We start from the raw sequence: 18892 nt of genomic DNA, 5'->3' as shown, positions 1-18892 counted from the left end.
CCCCTTAAAGAGTCTTATAGCCAAATCTCCATATGTGGCTTTAAAAGTCTAGGGTTAAGGTTGGATCTATTCTGAGAGGAATTCTTGGGATGTGAGGCTGTATCATCAGTTTTACTAATGAGTTCAGAAAAATAATCCATCGTTTGAAAATGTGTGTCCAATTAAAATATTGATGTTCAGACCAACAATTTAATTATAAAATGTGTGAATGATGTGCAAAGGTGTCGCATTATTTCCTCAACCTGGCCTGTATCACAGGGGAAGCGGGGGGCGGGGGCAGAAAGCAGGCTCCAAAGAGCCACTGTGTCCTTCCTCATGCAGGAGAGGCCAGCACACTACCTAGCAAAGATATGCTTGTTCTCCGAATAAAATATGCTGGACTGTGTAGAAGCTTGTCATGGGGAACTTTGTCTTCGGAGCAGAGGGGAGACAGATTGCGATGATCTGAGCCAGAATCTGCTTCCTGGTCTGCTCTAGTAGCAGCCCTTTGCTTGGGTTCTGGGCAAAACCATAATAAAGTTCTAAGGGCTCAGCTCTGCAAGGTGTTGGGCATTCCCTTAATGTCCTGAGCTTCCTCCTGCTCCCACTGACTCTGTTGGGAGTTGAAGCTGCTTAGCACTTCATAGAAGTGTGTAGTATCTTACAATATCAAGCCCCTAGTAAGATACATAACTCTGCTGTTTGGTATAATTATGTTATTATACAATGACAACATACACAAGTAAAGATTGTGTTCTCCCTTTTTTTTGGTAAATTTTCTCTTTCCTGAACCTTTCCAAGAGAGAGAACTGTTTAGTTCATATGTTATTCTGGATAAATGTTACTGTTTCAGTCATAAAGTACATCCTTGTGTTTGGAATACCAATTAAGTGTAATTTGGTAGAACAAAGTTATTGAATTTTGTTCCTTTCACAGGTAAATCAATAATCTCAGTAATGAACACTGCAAAATTAATCAATCTGCCAGCACTTTGAAAGCCTGGCCCTTTGTGCCTTTCCCAGACAGAACTCCCACGGAGTGTTTGGGCTATCTACATTGTACTTGTGGCAGACTTGTTAAACTTTGCCAATTTTCTTTTCTAAAATCCAATAAATAAAAATGGACTTTCCGATTACCTTAATTTCTACAAATTGGAAGCCTCCTATCCAGCAGAGATCATAAAATAAATGAATATGTTTTTTATAACTCATTAAACTAAATATGTTTTTGTGGTTCATTATAAAAATGTTAATATTTGTATATGTGGGGGGAATGTTCCAGAATCAGTTGTCCATACTAACTATAACAAATTTTAAAATTATATCTCATAAATCACCTGAATGGTTTAAATGTGGTAAGACGGAATACTGTTTGTTAAAGAACATTCAAACCCTGTCCGTTTATTTTCTGATACAAAGGAAGAAATGTAAGATGCAAAAAAACCCCCAAACAAACAAGCAAATACAAACCAAAGAAAACACACACTGGCAAATTCCAAAACTTAAAAGTAATCTTTAAAAACAACAGTTGAGACTGTTAAGTCACAGTGAATTCACCTCTATGTATAATAAACAAACACATTAGTGTTATCAAGAATAAAAGAACTATTTAATTATCACCCAACAACCCTAATGCTTACTCAAAATAAATACTATTCTGTCATTAGGAAACTCGAAAAATAAACAGTATGATGCAGTTATGAAAAGGAAACAATTCTGTATGTACACTTCAATGATCCATATCAATAAGCCTGTAATGCAAGAGTACCTACTTAATTTTATCATACATTAATAACATTACATAATTTTCCAATTAAACTATGTACATATTACTATCAAGGAAAAAACAATTATAGGCACTGTACCAGTTTTTTTTACTGTTAATGGATAAATATATTAACCAATATTTCCCATTTAAAAATATCTATTTAAAGAAAATATTTAGCTACTGAAATCAAGCTAATAAAAAATACGTAAAGTCAAACAATCCATAGATTAGCATTAAGGTTGTTTCATTGTGATGCATTTTCTGTCATCTGATAATGATAATGTCTACAGTTATATGTAGGGTAGGTAAGATTTATTATCTTAGCTTCTCATTTCTTTGCTTTATTTCAGTTTTCACTGTTTAAAAAACAGTGCCTATATTTTCATTCTAGGCTGTCTTAACATCCATTAGAATACAGTTATCAAAATCCCTTAATCGTAACTGCAACATCATCAGTTTGGTAAAGGACATGATAGGTAACCACACTGTTGTGACTTAAAAAGAAAAGGAGGACTTGTGGCACCTTAGAGACTAACAAATTTAGTCTCTAAGGTGCCACAAGTCCTCCTTTTCTTTTTGCGGATGCAGACTAACACGGCTGCTACTCTGAAACCTGTTGTGACTTAGTAACTTTAACTGGTTTTGATGCAAAGTTTTCACTCATACCCAATATTTCAGGATTTAGGGCCTAAATTTCAAACTCTGTTGCATGCAATTAACTTCAGACACAAAATGGGCACCTGATTTCTGGAGATAGTTAAAGTAATTGCCTGTGCCTTATTGTGAAAATTAGACTTTTAAAAACTGTTAATTTTTGAGTGTGGAATGAAAGGAAAACAGATTAATGTAGTCACTTTCCCATATCCTGAATTCAGGCATAAGAACAATAATGTTCCTACTATCTGTAGCTGTTGACCACTAAAACAGAGTGGAGTAGTCTTCTTCTAAGCTAAAGAGCTTTGAAAATAGAGCACAATCTCTATACATCCAAGGGACTCCCTCATGACATCTTGAAAAATTATATCTTGTCTGGTTGCCAATGCTGCCTTCTTGAATTATATAATTCCTACTGTGAACCTGTATTTTATTGCTTCGGGAAATATAAACCAGCAGTTTTTTATTTCCTGCTATTGCTGATGCATTTAATTTTATGACTCCATTAGCAATAATTTTACCGCATCATGCAGACAACTCTTAACCTCCTGGTGTCACCCTCTTGGAAGCTGTGTGTTAAGAATTGTAGACTTCTCTGTAATATCTTGAACACACATTGTCATGGTTGATAAAGCCTTTCTCCAAGACAGAAGTCAATTTTTAAGTGTAACTGAATATTCATCCACATTTAGGTAAAGGGAATTTAAAAATTACTTACATAATTCTTCTTTAACTATTAGAACTTGCACTAGTTCTTACTTTATGGTTTGCATTACATTTTTCCATACTGGAGTACCTGTTTTAAGGGTAGGCAAAATAAAATTCAGTTGGCATGTATTTTACTTAGCAAAGTGATCAAGGAGTAAGAGCAAGTTTACTGAACAAAAAGGCTTTTTAAAAATATAATCAGCACTTGCACACAAACAAATCATAAATAGGGGGGAAAGGCATTCTGTGTTTGTACAGTGCCTGACATCATGGGGACTAAGGCTCCTACATGCTATGGTAACATAAATAATAATTGAGAAATTAATCACTTAATATCTGTCCTGGGAAAAAAATTCCTTGTTGGTAAAAATTGCAAATATTTCCACAAATTCGCAAATGTCCTGCTTTCAGCACAAAGGATTCACAGATATAAATACATCAGAAAAAGGGAATTGGAAAGTTAGAAAAGAAAAGAAACTCCTCTCTTTGGTCTGTTGATCTTCTCTTTCAGGGACACAGAGCAGCTCCCAGGTCCACTGGGCAGCAGTCAGGTGAATTACAAACAAACCAAAATGTACTGTTAAGGTACTGGAAGGATAAAGAAAGTCATGTAAATAAACAAAGGATAACTGACAAAAACACAACAAACTTGGTGATAATGTATCACACTTTTGACTCTCCTTATTCTTTGCTATTTTGTGTGTTACTCAAATGATACCTGAAGAGTAAACTAGTAAAGCATGAAAGAATAAAGAGTAGGGTCAGGAAGAAGGGGAGAATTGAGGAGGATAATAGAGAGGTAGCGTTGGAAGCAGAGGAAGCAATGGAAATATAAAAAGTAGAAAACAGGAAAGTAGGTGAATAAAGGTATGGATATGTTGGTGGAGATCTGATGTAGCTATCTCTTGTTAAATGGTATTTATGTGTGTTATGATATATTGTAGAACTAACAGAAAAAAATTATTTGTCCAGGCTGTTGTTTCTTGAGATGTCAATCTTTTCCATATTTAATGTTGAGGAGCTTCCATTTACTTAGAGTCTTTTCCTATCTTATTTTTCCATGCCTCTTATTTATGATGTATTTTGACAGATAGTCTGCAGAAGTACAAAGCCTATCGAAATGGCAGTGAAGGAAAAGATTTCCATGTTTTGCCATGTGGAACCTGAACAGGTTTGTACTTTCAGACTTCCTTGGCCATCATCTTTCTTTTTCTCAAACTATACAATTATGATTTTTCTAGTTTTATACACCTTAAATATCTGAATATATTTCTGTTTTTAATCTCCAAGAAATACTTGTTTCAATAATCCACTGATTTTTAAATTGCAAGCAATTATATGATGAAATATAAAATAATCAATATATAAAATATAAACTACTCAAAAGTATTGGTTATTGTTTACATGTTAATTTTGGTATGTCAAATAGCCTTTAATAATTTTGTCACGCTTACTACAAAGGATCCAATTACAGATTGTTTATAAAGGGTTAAGAATTAGATTTTGAATACATGTTTAATCAGTTGTTATAAATTGTTAGAACAATACTTCAGAAGGTTGCTTGAAACCATGGTTTATAATAACCTATAACAGCTTTTACTGATGCATCTATAACCATGTATAGCATCCTATTTATGTCTTTAATGTGCATATAACATTTACATCAGTTATTAATCCTTTGTAAACTTTTTATAACATCACCATTAGCAGTGACTAAATTGTCAATGGCTCTTCAGTACCCCAAAATAAACATGCAAATACTATCCAATATTTCTGGAGTATTAAAGCTTTTACATGTTAACAAGCATAATAGATTCATACGTGGCTCGTGTAGACACTACAGTTCTTCTCTGAGTGTGTCAGTGTGGCTCCCATTGTAGGTGCACATGCACTTGATGCATATGAGACTGGAGTTTGTTTGAATAGCAGTGTTGGTCGGAGCCATGTATGCACCCAGTGCTGCCTTATGCTCCTGAATGAGAGCATAAGGGCCTGAATGGCCACAACCCTCCCTCAGTTCCTTCTTACTACCTATGGCCCAGACTTCTTCTCTAGAAGGGTGGGGGTCAGCCAAGGCTCATTACTAGACACCTTGATTCTTCAATGGCCTTGAGGACCTCTTTATGCCTTTCTGCCGATTCTTCTGATTCCCAGGGGAATATCCACGATTAGATGTGACAAGGCTGCGATCATCCCGATAGCCTCTTACTGGATGAGACAGTTCTGGTGTCAGATCTATTGTAGATGTCTGAGGTGGCCTCTTAGCCAGCTCCTAACCTGCCCACACATATCTTAGAGCAAAGGTCAGATACTGCACCCAGACTCACAAGTCATAGCACCTGATAGCTTGGTGGTCGGCTGATTGAACACTACTTGCAGAGACTGCTCCCTACAGATTCAAGAAATTCTCAGACAGAGCTAGAAACTTTCCACCAGGAAGACCTGTGTCCCGAAATGGAAAAGATTTTCTGTGTGGGAAGTCCAAAACAATAGGGACCCATTAGAGGACCTGGCACTGAAGATTCTCAACTACATGTTGCTCCTGAAGCATGCAGGACAAGCATTTTACATTCTCAGGATTCACCTTGCAGCAATATTGGTCTGCCATAATCTAGTACAGTCATACTCTAACTTCTTTCATCTGACGGTATTGAAATTCCTCCAGGGCCTCCTTTATACTTAAACTCTGGTTAGACACCGACGACTATGTGGGACCTCAGCATTATTCGCCTAAAAACTCATGGAGCCTCCTTTTAAACTACTGTGGGATTGCTCATTATACCACCCACTGTCAAGATGGTGTCTCTGGTGGCCATCCCTCAGCACAGAGGATCAGTGAGTTCTAAGCCCTCATAGCTGGGCTGCCTTTCACATCCTTCCATAGTGATAAAGTGATGTTGAAATCACACCCCAGGTTCATCCCTAAAGGAGTCTTAGAATTTCACCTGAACCAGTCAGTCACCCTACCAGTCTTCTTCTCAAAGCTGCATTTGACTCTGGGGTAAAAGAAGCTGTATACTAGGATGTATCCAGAGCTTTGCTCAATGATCTTAACAGGACCAAGCCTTTCAGGCTGAATCCAAACTTCTTTGTGGATATTTCTGGTCCATCAAAAGGCCAAGCCATCTTGTCACAGAGACTGTAAGTGGATCACAAAGTTCATTTTCCGCCTGCTATCAGATGGCTGATGAGTCTCTCCCTCCGAACTTCAAGACACACTTCACTGGGGCAAAGGCAGCAAGTGTCCAGTGCCTATTTCAGGAATGTTTCAGTCTTTGAGATCTTGCAGCCTGCAGCAACCCACTGACTTTTGTTTAAATATTATATCCTTGACATGGCAGCCAGATCCCAACTTTTGGAAAGGAGTGCTTCAATTACTGTTTGACTGATGCAGCTGGAACTTCTCACTCCTATCATCCAGAGAGGTTACCGCTTGCCAGTCACCTACAGCAGGATCCACTCTGACACATAGTCGCAGGAGAAAGAATGGTTATTTACCTTACAGTAACAAGAACAGGAGTACTTGTGGCACCTTAGAGACTAACAAATTTATTAGAGCATAAGCTTTCGTGAGCTACAGCTCACTTCATCGGATGCATAGAATGGAACGTATAGTAAGATATGTGTATGTATATATATATATTATGTGTATATATATACACATACAGATAAGTTGGAAGTTACCGTACAAACTGTAAGAGGCTAGTTAGTTAAGATGAGCTATTATCAGCAGGAGAAAAAAAAACTTTTGTAGTGATTATCACAAAAGTTTTTTTTCTCCTGCTGATAATAGCTCATCTTAACTAATTTGCCTCTCACAGTTTGTATGGTAATATTTAACTTATCTGCATGTATATGTGTGTGTGTGTGTGTATATATCTATATCTATCTATATCTTACTATATGTTCCATTCTATGCATCCAATGAAGTGAGCTGTAGCTCACGAAAGCTTATGCTCAAATAAATTTGTTAGTCTCTAAGGTGCCACAAGTACTCCTTTTCTTTTTGCGAATACAGACTAACACGGCTGCTACTCTGAAACCTTACAGTAACAGTAGTTCTTTGAGATGTCATCAATGTGGATGCCACGACCTGTCCTCCATCCCTTCTTTTTGGAGTCCCTGGCTAACACAAGCTTTGAATTGTGAGGGAACTGAGGGAGGGTTGCAGTTACCCCAACCTTTGGGTCCTTCTATGGGTGCACTAGAGAGAACAGAGTGCAGGCGCAGCCCTAATAACACAGTTAGTCAAAAACTCCGCTATTCCATGCATGAGACACATGCCCACCTACAGTGGGATCTACACTGACTACAACATCTTGAAGAACTGCAGTTACTGTGGGGGTAACTAGCCATTCCTTATCAAGCAGATCTCCATACATGACATCAAGAGAGGGCATATAGATTCATACTCAGGACTTTAGATTCCACAATTTCCTGCAGGCTAAATATAGTGAGCTTAATTATTGACAATTTGGTCACACTTTATATTGAGGGTACATTTATAAATATATTTTTGAATTGGAACGTCTACCATTTGACTGCATAATATAGTGTGGTTAAGAAAACCCTCCATTATTGAAAACACCATTAACTCTTTAGGCCCCAGTAGAGAGCTTTTCTTTGCAAATAGGAAGCAGGCTCCATTCATGTTCTTTCTTCAGGCAATAAATATACTGCAATGTATGTTTGTTTGTTTGTTTATTTGTTAAAAAGGAAAACCAACTTGATCTCTAACTTTTTGTGGGGCCTCACATATAAACAGATCTTAGTATTAATATTTTAAAACACACTAGATATGTTTACATCTGGAACACACACTATGCATCCAGATTCTGCAAACTCACGTGGGTAGCAACATTGACCTCAATGGCGTTACTCGCATGTATGTTCATAGGACTGAGGCCTTTGTCACAGTGAAGCATTTTCTTCAGCGCCTAGCACAGTCCTGGTCCATGACTAGGTCTCCTAGGTGTTATGGTAATACAAATAATAATAATAATAATAATAATACATAGCTTGTCCACTACTCTGGTGGGGTAAAGAAGGGAAACGTTGAGGGAATCCTCATCTTTATACTTTAAATAGCTTTTCTTTACAGATAAGTGATTGAGAGGGACATTAAACATTGATTATGTTGCTTTATCTAATTTTAGTATATGGGCAAAGTATATGTATTGAATTACATTTGTTCTGTAGGTATGAATCTCCTTAGCTTTTATGTTTCGTATGCAAGTATTTAGAAGACCAATTTTCGTTTATAATCGCAATTTATTTACTAGGTGATATTTATCCATGATGTTTCTTCCACTTACCGAGTGCCGATCCTGTTGGAAGAACAAGGCATTATTAAATATTTTAAACAGAGATTAAACCTACCTATTGATGACCAACCAAGTGATCTTCTTTTCAAATGGAAGAAAATGGCAGGCAGGTATTGTAACTCTTATTACGTTTTCTCAAAGTTTTTAAATCATTATGAATATAAGACTCTGGGTCAGGTCCTGAATTGGCATAAAGTGATATAGTTCCACTGTAGTCAGTGTAGCAATGCTGACTTATGCCTGCTGAAGCTATGGCCTTCTAAGTTTAAAAATTTTTATGTTTTTTTAAAATGGGGTATTTTATGATCTTATTTTTAGAAAAGAAACATTTGTTAGAATTAGGGCTGTCAAACAATTAAAAAATCAATCATGATTAATCGCATGATTCAAAAAATTAATTGTGATTAATCGCACTGTTAAACAATAATAGAACACCATTTATTTAAATATTTTGGATGCTTTCTACATTTTCAAATATATTGATTTGAATTACAACACAGAATACAAACTATACAGTGCTCACTTTATATTTATTTTTGATTACAAGTATTTGCACTGTAAAACAACAAAAGAAATAGTATTTTTCGATTCACCTAATACAAGTACTGTAGAGGAATCTCTTTATCATGAAAGTTGAACTTACAAATGTAGAATCATATAAAAAAACCCTGCATTAAAAAATAAAACAATGTTAAACTTTGCATGTCCTGCAAGTCCACTCAGTCCTAGTTCTTGTTCAGCCAATCGCTCAGACAAACAAGTTTGTTTAAATTTGCAGGAGATAATGCTACCTGCTTCTTGTTTACAATGTCACCTGAAAGTGAGAAAAGGTGTTCTCATGGTATTGTTGTAGCCGGCGTTGCAAGATATTTATAAGCCAGATGCGCTAAAGATTCATATGTCCCTTTATGCTTCAACCACCATTCCAGGGGACATGCATCCATGCTGATGATGGGTTCTGTTCAATAATGATCCAAAGCAGTGCGGACCAACGCATGTTCATTTTCATTATCTGAGTCAGATGCCACCAGCAGAAGGTTGATGTCCTTTTTTGGTGGTTCAGGTTCTGTAGTTTCTGCATTGGAGTGTTGCTCTTTGAAGACTTCTGACAGCATGCTCCACACCTCATCCCTCTCAAATTTTGGAAGGCACTTCAGATCCTTAAACCTTCGGTTGAGTGCTGTAGCTATCTTCAGAAATCTCACATTGGTGCCTTCTTTGTGTTTTGTCTAATCTGCAGTGAAAGTGTTCTTAAACTGAACAACATTTGCTGGGTCATCATCTGAGACTGCTGTAACATGAAATACATGGCAGAATGCGGATAAAACACAGAGCCAGAGACATACAATTCTCCCCCAAGGAGTTTAGCCACAAATATAATTAACGCCTTATTTTTTTAATGAGCGTCTTCAGCATGGAAGCATGTCCTCTGGAATGGTGGCCGAAGCATGAAGAGGCATACGAATGTTTAGCATATCTGACACGTAAGTACCTTGCAATTCTGGCTACAAAAGTGCCTTGCAAATGCTTGTTCTCACTTTCTGGTCACACTGTAAATAAGAATAGGGCAGCATTATCTCCCATAAATGTAAACAAACTTGCTTGTCTTAGCGGTTGGCTGAACAGGAAATAGGACTGAGTGGACTTGTAGGTTTTAAAATTTTATATTGTTTTATTTTTGAGTGCAGTTATGTAACAAAAAAAAATCTAGATTTTTAAGTTGCACTTTCATGACAAAGAGATTGCACTACTTTGAGGTGAATTGAAAAATACTATTTCTTTTATCATTTTTACAGTGCAATATTTGTAATAAAAATAATATATGCTTTGATTTCAATTACAACATAGAATACAATATATATTACTCCTGAGGGCATTCTGCACCAAAAAAATTTAAAATTCTGTGCACAATATTTTAAAATTCTGCAAATTTTATTTGTCAAATAAATGTGGAGGCTCCAGCATGGCATTGGGGAGCACAGGCCACTGGCTGCACAGAGGTGGAAGATCACTGTGCAGCTCCCCCCTCCCAGAAAACAAACTCAGTGGTGAGGCTGCACCCAACCTTGACACAGTGCAAGGATCAGGCCTGCCCCAGAGACACCCCAGAGCCCTGCCCCTCCGTGCCAGGTGCACCAGGTGTGGGCAGGCAGGCTCAGCAAGGCAGATCCAAGTGTGGAGGAGCTTAGTGTGGGGAGAATCCAGGTGTGGGTTGACAGATTCTATGTGGGGCAATCTGGGTGCAGGTGGCTCAGTGGGGGATTGAGGTGCAGGCGGATCTGGATGCACAGGGGCTTGTTGGGGGGTTCTGGGTTCAATGGTACTGGGACTCTGCAGGAGGGTCCTGGTGAAGGTGGTTGGGGCTCAGCATGGGGGGTTTGAGTGTGGATGGGGATAGAGCTCAGTAGGGGGGTCTGGGTGTGGGGGGCTCAGTGGGGTTGGGATCCAGGTACAGCTGGTTGGGGCTTGGTAAATGGGGATCTGGGTGTGGGTTGCTCATTGTGGTGGGCCAGGTGCAGGGGGAGTGGGGCTCGTCAGGAGGGTTCTGGGTGCAGAGGGGGTGAGGCTCAGCAGGAGCGTCTGGGTATGGGAATGTCTGGATGCATGGGGGTTGTATGGATTGGGGAGAAGCTCCCTGTACAATGATCCCTTCCCCTGCAACTGAGGACTGATGGGTGCAGGAAGTGCGGGTGTGTGTGTGGGGGCGAGTTTGCAGAGCTTCCTATAGCCGAGGGAGAAATCTGGGAGTGGGTCTGACCCAGCCCTGAATGCCATGCAGGGAAAGAGGAAGTCCCGTCCTCCCCAGCCCAGCCAGGACTAGTAGCTGAGCCCGGCGCAGGGTAGGAGCCACCAGCCACATCTTCCCCAGTCCCACCCCCACCCCACAGTGATTTACCTCTCTGCCAGCTGCTTTGGTCACTCAAAACATACTGCTGGGAAGGGTCGCATGACCGCTTTTGTGGTTGTCTCTTTGCTTCCCCATCAGAAAGTCATTTTTCTGCAGGGAAACAAAGAAATCTGCTGGGGACATAAATTCTGCGCAAGTGCAGTGGTGCATAATTCCCCCAGGAGTAAGATATGAAAATGTAGAAAAACATTCAAAATATATAATAAATTTCAGTTGTTTTTTGTATTGTTTCACAGTGTGATAAAAATTGCAATTAATCACGACAATTAATTTTTTTGAGTTAATCACATGAGTTAACTGCGATTAATCAACAGCCTTAGTTAGAATGCATAATATGAGCATAATAATTAGAAACCTTGCTTTTGTCAGATATGAAAGGTTGCTGAAGATATGCTCCATAGCTCTGGTTGGCAAGTATACGAAACTAAGTGACTGCTACGCATCTGTTTTCAAGGCCTTGGAACATTCAGCTTTGGCAATTAATCACAAACTGAATTTAATGGTGAGGATCAATCTCTTTCAGTTTCAGGAATGCTTTAACATGTAATGGTTAGCTTCCATCACTTAGGCAAATGTAATATTAAAATGTATCTTAATTAGGACTTACATATACAGGTGTACACAAAATGACTGGATATGGGTTTTTAAGGAGTATGAAAGATTTCTTTTTTATTTTATTTTACACTAAATGTATCTGAAAGGGGCACTGCAATAATGGCCCTACTTGGATTTGCATTACAAACAAAGGACATTAATCTGCAAGAGCTTTCTACCAAAGGAAGTGCTTGTTGATTTTAATAAGACTACATGCAGCATCAAGCATTACCCTTTGCAGTAAGCATTTGCAGAACGGAGCTCAAAAGTGGAAAAACATTATACTCTTTGAAAAAAAATAAAAATGACCTTGGCAAATTGGAGAATTAGCTTGAAACCAACAAAATGAAATTCAATAAAGACAAATGCAAAGTACTACATTTTAGAAAGGAAAAATCAAATGCACAAATAAAAATGGGGATAACTACTGCTGAAAAGGATCTGGGGCTTATAGTGGATCACAAATTGAACATGAGCCAACAATGTTATGTAACTGCAAAAAAGGCTAATACTGACAGGAATTTCATTTATAAGGCACGGATGGTAATTGTCCTGCTCTACTGGTGAGGCCTCAGCTGGAGTAGTACATCCATTTCTGGGCATCACACTTTAAGAAGGATGTAGACATATTGGAAAGAGTCCAGAGGAGATCAACAAAAATGATTAAAGGTTTTGGAAAACCTGACCTATGAGGAAAGGTTAAAAAACTCAGCACATGTAGTCTTGAGAAAAGAAGACTGATGTGGGACCTTATAACAGGCTTCAAATATGTTAAGAGTTGTTTTAAAGAGGGAGAGGATTGGTTGTTCTTTGAGTGTTTGCTCATGTCCATTCCATGGTAGGTGTGTGTGCCCTATGTGCACTGTTGCTGGAGATATTTCCCTCAGTGGCTGGCTCTAGCACCCCCTGGAACCATGCACTTATGTGCTCGTATAAGGAGTGCCCCACACCCTCTCGGTTCCTTCTTACCACCTGTGATGGTTGCTGGAACAACTCCTCTTGCTTCGGAAAGATGGTCTTCTCCGTGGTTCTTACTCTGTTTTATAGTTTGTTAGTCTTAAGTATAGTTATAGTGCATATATTGTAAATAGTGTTAGGTAGATAGAACCCCCACCCCTTATTGTCGAGGGGCTCTCTTCACCCACGGGGCTGGATGTGCCGTGGTCTCCGGGCTTCAAACCTTGTGCCTCCTGTGGCAAGCCTATGCCCATGAGTGACCCGCACTTCAGTTGTCTGAAGTGTTTGGGAGAATTTCACGTGAGAGACCAGTGTCAAATTTGTCAGGACTTTAAATCCCAGTGTGGGTGGCTGGACTAGATGACCTTTGAGGTCCCTCCCAGCCCTACATTTCTATAATTCTATGATAAATAGAACTTGAATTTCTGTTTAACATTTAGGGCAAGATTCTGATACCCTTACTCACAATGAGTAACACCTTACTCCATGAGTAACCCTATTTATATCAGTAGGATTAGACATGGAGCAAGGTGCTACTCAGTGTGAGTTTATCAGAATTTGGCCCTTTTATTTTATTTTTTTACATACGTCAAAGGAAGTGGTCAATTTAAGGAACATTTCAGAAACTAACTTGTTCTTACTTAAACTGGGAAGTTGCGGTAATCTTAAAAGTGTGATATCAACTATTTTTATAGTGAAACTTTCTGCTTCTGTTGCCAGGTTTCACCTCTGGAGATCCCAAGCCAAAAGTTGCTAAAGTGGTGTGGAGGAATATGTTAATATTAGTTTATGAATACAGATGAAATTTTAACAGCCTGTGTTTTAGCAAAACACTAAGAATCTGAGTTTGCAGAGAAAAATACAGTATCGGAAATGACACGCTGCTGTAGTACATGGTCTCTAAGTGACTTCAGATAAATTGATCATAACAAGCAATCCTGGGCTAGATTGCACCTGATTCTTGTGTGGCTGGAAGGGTGCAAAGAGCATTTCTCTCCCTCTTGAATCACAGTCCCTGTGCTCTATCTAGTGCTGTCAGGAACGTAAGCTCTTCCAGAGGAGGTGGAGAGAGGATGAGGTACAGGCATGTCTCCATCACTCCTCACTGGTCCCTGGAGCAGGCCAAATATTCTTCTTAAAGTTAAGCACGTGCATAAGTACTGTCCCGAATAGAGCCATAGTCTAGCCTCAGATGTATAATGGTGAAAGCAAGAGTTTTGAGTTTACTCATCAACTACCATATATTAACTGCTCCACATTGAAATTATAACACTGAAATAATGTTTTAGCTTAAATGTATTGAAATACTTACTCATTTATTAATGACCATCTTTTATAGCTTGGTAAATAGAAAGTGTAAAATCAGAGGCCTTTTACACACTCCTGAGCGACAGAAGTTATACTGCAGTAAGTGCTAGTGTAGACATAGTCTTAGTCTGTATATAACAAAAGATACTTTTATTTAAAGGGAAAGGGAACCAAGCATTAGTTTGGGAAAACTTCACAACCACATTCAAAAGCATGTGGCCATAATGGACCCTGACCCCACAGTACATTCTGCTTCAGTTTCCCACCTTGTAGTGGGAAAGTCTGACAAATGAATGTCCCTTTAACACATCACTCCCCTCTTCCTCCGCTGCACCCCACTCACAGTTGGCCGTCCTTGATCAGCGAAGACCCAGAGTTCAGAGGGGTTTACCTCCCACTCCAGAAAGGGGGTGGACCGTCAAGCAATGTCTATGTGGTCGCTGTGCGCCTCTGCAACTGGCTCTTTGCCGCTGCCTCTGCTGCTTTTCTCTTGCTGCCATTGATCACATGCTGCCACTATTGGACACTCACTCCTACTTCTGCCATCCCATGTTATGAGGTTCCACCTCTTAACCCAGCTCTTTAGCCTTTGCACTGTCCCTATACCAAGTCTAAGGCCTAGCCCCTAGTCGTGCTTAACAGTGAGTAATGACTCTCAATTGAGTCTAATTAGTTCTGTCCTTAAGCACTGGAGGAGGGAAGATCAAATGGTTTCCAGAACTCTTTAAGTAGAGTCCAAATCCTTTCTCTCCTTCACTGGGATTTGGCACCCCTATATCCTGCTTAGTGAGTGAGGTTCAGTTTAGGGTGAGCCCTCAATCAGGGCAGGCTAAGCACAGTTCTGCTGCCCTTTACTCGTACAATAAGGACAGCAACATTTCATTATCCCTGCACTCAATACTAACGTGATTTGTAATCCAACACCAGCCAAAAGTGATTGTTTTGGCAAAGCAGTCCCATCATGTGGCACACCAAGGCGGAGTAGGTGTAGCTATAAAAACATGGTCTATTTCTGCAGTCTTTTCCCCCATCTCATCACTAGATGCCAGGGGAGAGCTCATTCAGACCCTGCTTACATTTTTATTTGTATTTTATTGTGTCTGAGAGAGATGCTCATCTACTACATTTATGGGGCAAATAGAAATACATAGCTGGATAGCTAGAACTTTCCTATATTGTTATTGTCCCTAGACAATTTGTTTTTAGAATTTAATATCTATATATTAACTCCTGCAGATGTATAATCCTTTTTTTTCAACACAGGTGAATTTTTTCTTCAACAAACCAAATTTTGGGGAAAAAACGGCTTGTGTGTCTGCAATACCCAATTTACAGATATTAAATTCACCCCTCTAATTAAAAAAGAAAGCATATTTATAGGGACCTAATCTTTGTTATGACCTCATGCCAATGCTCATTTGAGAACACAGCTGTTTTTGAGCTGCAGAATTACGAAACAGCATCCCAAACAGGTAAACATTTTTTGCACTCCCCATTTAAATGACACAAGTTGATTTTCTTGGAAATTTGCAGTTTGTTGGAAGCCTGATAAGTGACATGTCTGTCAGGAGCAAATTGAAGAGCAGAGCTAAACATTTGGGGTAAAGCAGGATGATAACAGTGATGCTAGATCTTATCTAATCTCATCCATCTGTTTTCTGATGTGATATCATCACCATGATATTAGAGCATCTTTCCAATAGTAAATAACAATAGTAGATGTCCCGATATAACAACCTCCACCTCTTAAAGTAAGTCTGCATTCCGCATCCAGTTTCCCATTTCAGGTAGATCCCTCCACTGTTTTCAGGAAGAATTCCCTTCTCACCAAGTTCCATAGATTCTAAGCCCAGAAGGGGCCACTGTAGTCATCTAGTTTGTCCTCCTCTATAAACCAGGCCCTAGGACTTCCCTGAATTAGTTCCTGTTTAAATGAGAGCATCTCTTAGAAAAACATCCAATCTTGATTTAAAAATTGCCTGTGATGGAGAATACATCACAACCCTTGGCAAATTATTTCAATGGTTAATTACCCTCCTCTTAAAAATTTGCACCTTATTTCCTGTCTGAATTTGTCTAGCTTCAGATTCCAGCCATTGGATTTTATTATAATCTTGTCCATGGTATGCCCACAACTTGAATACTGCGTGCAGATGTGGTCATTCCATCTTGAAGGAGATATATTGGAATTGGAAAACGTAAAGAAAAGGGCAACAAAAATGGTTAGGGGTATGGAACAGCTTCTATATGAGGAGAGACTGGGATTTTTCAGCTTGGAAAAGAGGCAACTCCGGGGTATGATAGAGGTCTATAAAATCATGATTTGTGTGGAGAAAGTAAATAAGGAAGTGTTATTTACTCCTTCTCATAACACAAGAACTAGGGGTCACCAAAAGAAATTAATCGGTAGCAGGTTTAAACAAACAAAAGGAAGTATTTCTTCACACAGCACACAGTCAACCTGGGGAACTCTTTGTCAGAGGATGTTGTGAAGGCTAAAAGTATAACAGGGTTCAAAAAAGAACTGAATAAATTCATGGAGGATAGGTCCATCAATGGCTATTATCCAGGATGGGCAGGGATGGTGTCCCTAGCCTCTGTTTGCCAGAAACTGGGAATGGGCGACAGGGGATGGATCACTTGATAATTATCTGGTTCATTCCCTCTGGGGCACCTGGCATTGGCCATTGTCAGAAGACAGGTTATTGGGCTAGGTGGACCTTTGGTCTGACCCAGTATGGCTGTTCTTAATCTTCTCCTTGTTAAGGTAAATAAATTGAGCTCCTTAAGTCTATCACTACAAGGCACATCTCCTCCTTCCCAGAACATCGTTCGCCTTTCTCCTCACAACGGGCAGGACACCACTCTTAAATACTGATAATAATAATGCCCAGTTCTTTTCATCAGTAGGTCTCAAAGTGCTTGACAAAGAATGTGAGTATCATCATCCCCATTTTACAGACAGGGAAACTGAGGAACAGAGAGGTGAAATCACCCTAGGTCACCCAGCAGACTAATAGTAGACTCAGGAATGGAACCTATGTCTTCTGAGCTCTAGTCCAGTGCTCTGTCCACTAGGCTATGCTGATGAATTCAACTTCCTGGCACCTATTTGAGTACAATAAAAGTAGGGATTATGATGTAGTCTCTTCAAAGAGAAGGTGATAGCAGATCTGTCAGAAATAAGAAAACTTTTTCTTTTTAAATTATGCCCACCCAGGCAAAATACAGGCCATATACCACCTGTTAGAACCAGGAACAGAACCGTGAACTCCTGACTTTACCTGCTCTAGCTCCCACACAGTGTTTTTGTAGGATACCAGGCATAATCAAACCAGCTGTTTTAGTACAAGAAGCCAGTAACTACTCTTGGTCAAAATTATAAGTGGGGCACTGTAATTTGCCTTAGATCTACATCTGTTTGTTATTTGCCCATCAGTGCTGTTCCTTGGCTGCCAGTCTAAGTCTTGCTGTGGTTTTGGAACCCCTGCTTGAAATACGAATTTGTTAATTATACAGTCGGGGGCATCAGAGCAATTGCACCATATAGACCCTTCATCTGGGAAGAGATGTAAATTGACAAGGAATGGTATATGGCATTAGGATTGAGGTACATTCATTGATATGCTCTGCCTTTATTTTCTCATTTTATTGAGTGGAGCACTACCACCCCAATAGTGGAGGCTCCCATGACTTGGTCTTATCGGACAGCAGTTGCCTTAAGACACCTCCCCGCTACCCTGCTCTTCAAATTAGTTTGGGAGAGGCTGAGCAAGCAGCCTTAGTGAGAGAGAACATTCTGATAGACACCACAGAGATAAGAAATTCCATCTCTGAAACAGACTGCACAGCTTGCTCTACTTTGGTTCCAAAGTTTTGCTGGAACAATGCAAGATTCATTTATCTTTATTTAAGTGTTGTCATCATCATGCCAGATACAACTTTGCTGCCCAAGTTGTTTTCCTTCCTGGAAAGTTCTTCAGACTCTTTGTGTGCACTTGCTGTTCAGTTGCTGTGGGCACTGTCCCTTCTGCCAAAAGACCCTGAAAATGGTGGGGCAAATAATGTTAGAGCCCATTACGAACTGTGAAAGCACTGTCTTCTCAATGATAGGTAAAAGCTGAGACTTGAGTGAGTCTGTATAAATAAATTCTCTCCCAGTTGAGACACTGAGATTTGAATCCTATTTCATTTGCATTGAGAGAAATTCCTCCCCCCCCCCATGTAAAGAGCCAGTGCAAGGCCTACACACCATTTAAGTCCCACTGAATTCCTATTTTGATGGTTTAATTGGTGCTCTAAGTCTTGTACTGGCTTCCTGCATAGGGGTGAATAGTATTATCTGTTATTTAAACAAGCCCTGTTCACCTTGAACAAAGATGACTAAGACCCCAATCCTTCCAAACATGTTTAACTTTACATGCACAAGGAGGCTTACAGGGATTCAGTGGTGCTACTTGCATGTATAAAGTTAAGCATGCACGTAGGTAGGCCAAAGCATGCACCTAGGTTGCACAAGGTAGGCCAAAATCAGTGACAAAGCTTCCCCAGAGCCAGTTCCACTTTCAGAGCTCTTGTGAAACACCTGAGTTCCAGCCTTTTTGCCAGCAGCTCCTCTGTCTAATCCTGTGTTCTGAAGCAGTTCTTTAATGTAACATAGTGATACCGAATTTATAACACATCATTTGCATAT

The 18892-nt window shown here is 39.5% G+C and overlaps 1 protein-coding gene across 15 annotated transcripts in view; it reads left to right on the top strand.

Moving 5' to 3' along the window:
• Positions 1 to 18892, top strand: part of CTPS2 (CTP synthase 2) — a 160174-nt gene that overhangs the window by 25888 nt on the left and 115394 nt on the right. For all 15 annotated transcript variants that reach the window (XM_075131534.1, XM_075131532.1, XM_075131521.1 and 12 more), the window contains 3 exons: positions 4199 to 4279; positions 8391 to 8542; positions 11710 to 11842. In XM_075131534.1, the coding sequence (XP_074987635.1) occupies positions 4199 to 4279; positions 8391 to 8542; positions 11710 to 11842 (366 nt within the window). The remainder of the gene's footprint in view (positions 1 to 4198; positions 4280 to 8390; positions 8543 to 11709; positions 11843 to 18892) is intronic.

Source organism: Caretta caretta, chromosome 1 (genome assembly GCF_965140235.1).
Source record: "Caretta caretta isolate rCarCar2 chromosome 1, rCarCar1.hap1, whole genome shotgun sequence".
Lineage (NCBI taxonomy): Eukaryota > Metazoa > Chordata > Testudines > Cheloniidae > Caretta > Caretta caretta.
This window is presented reverse-complemented; position numbering and strand designations above follow the sequence as displayed.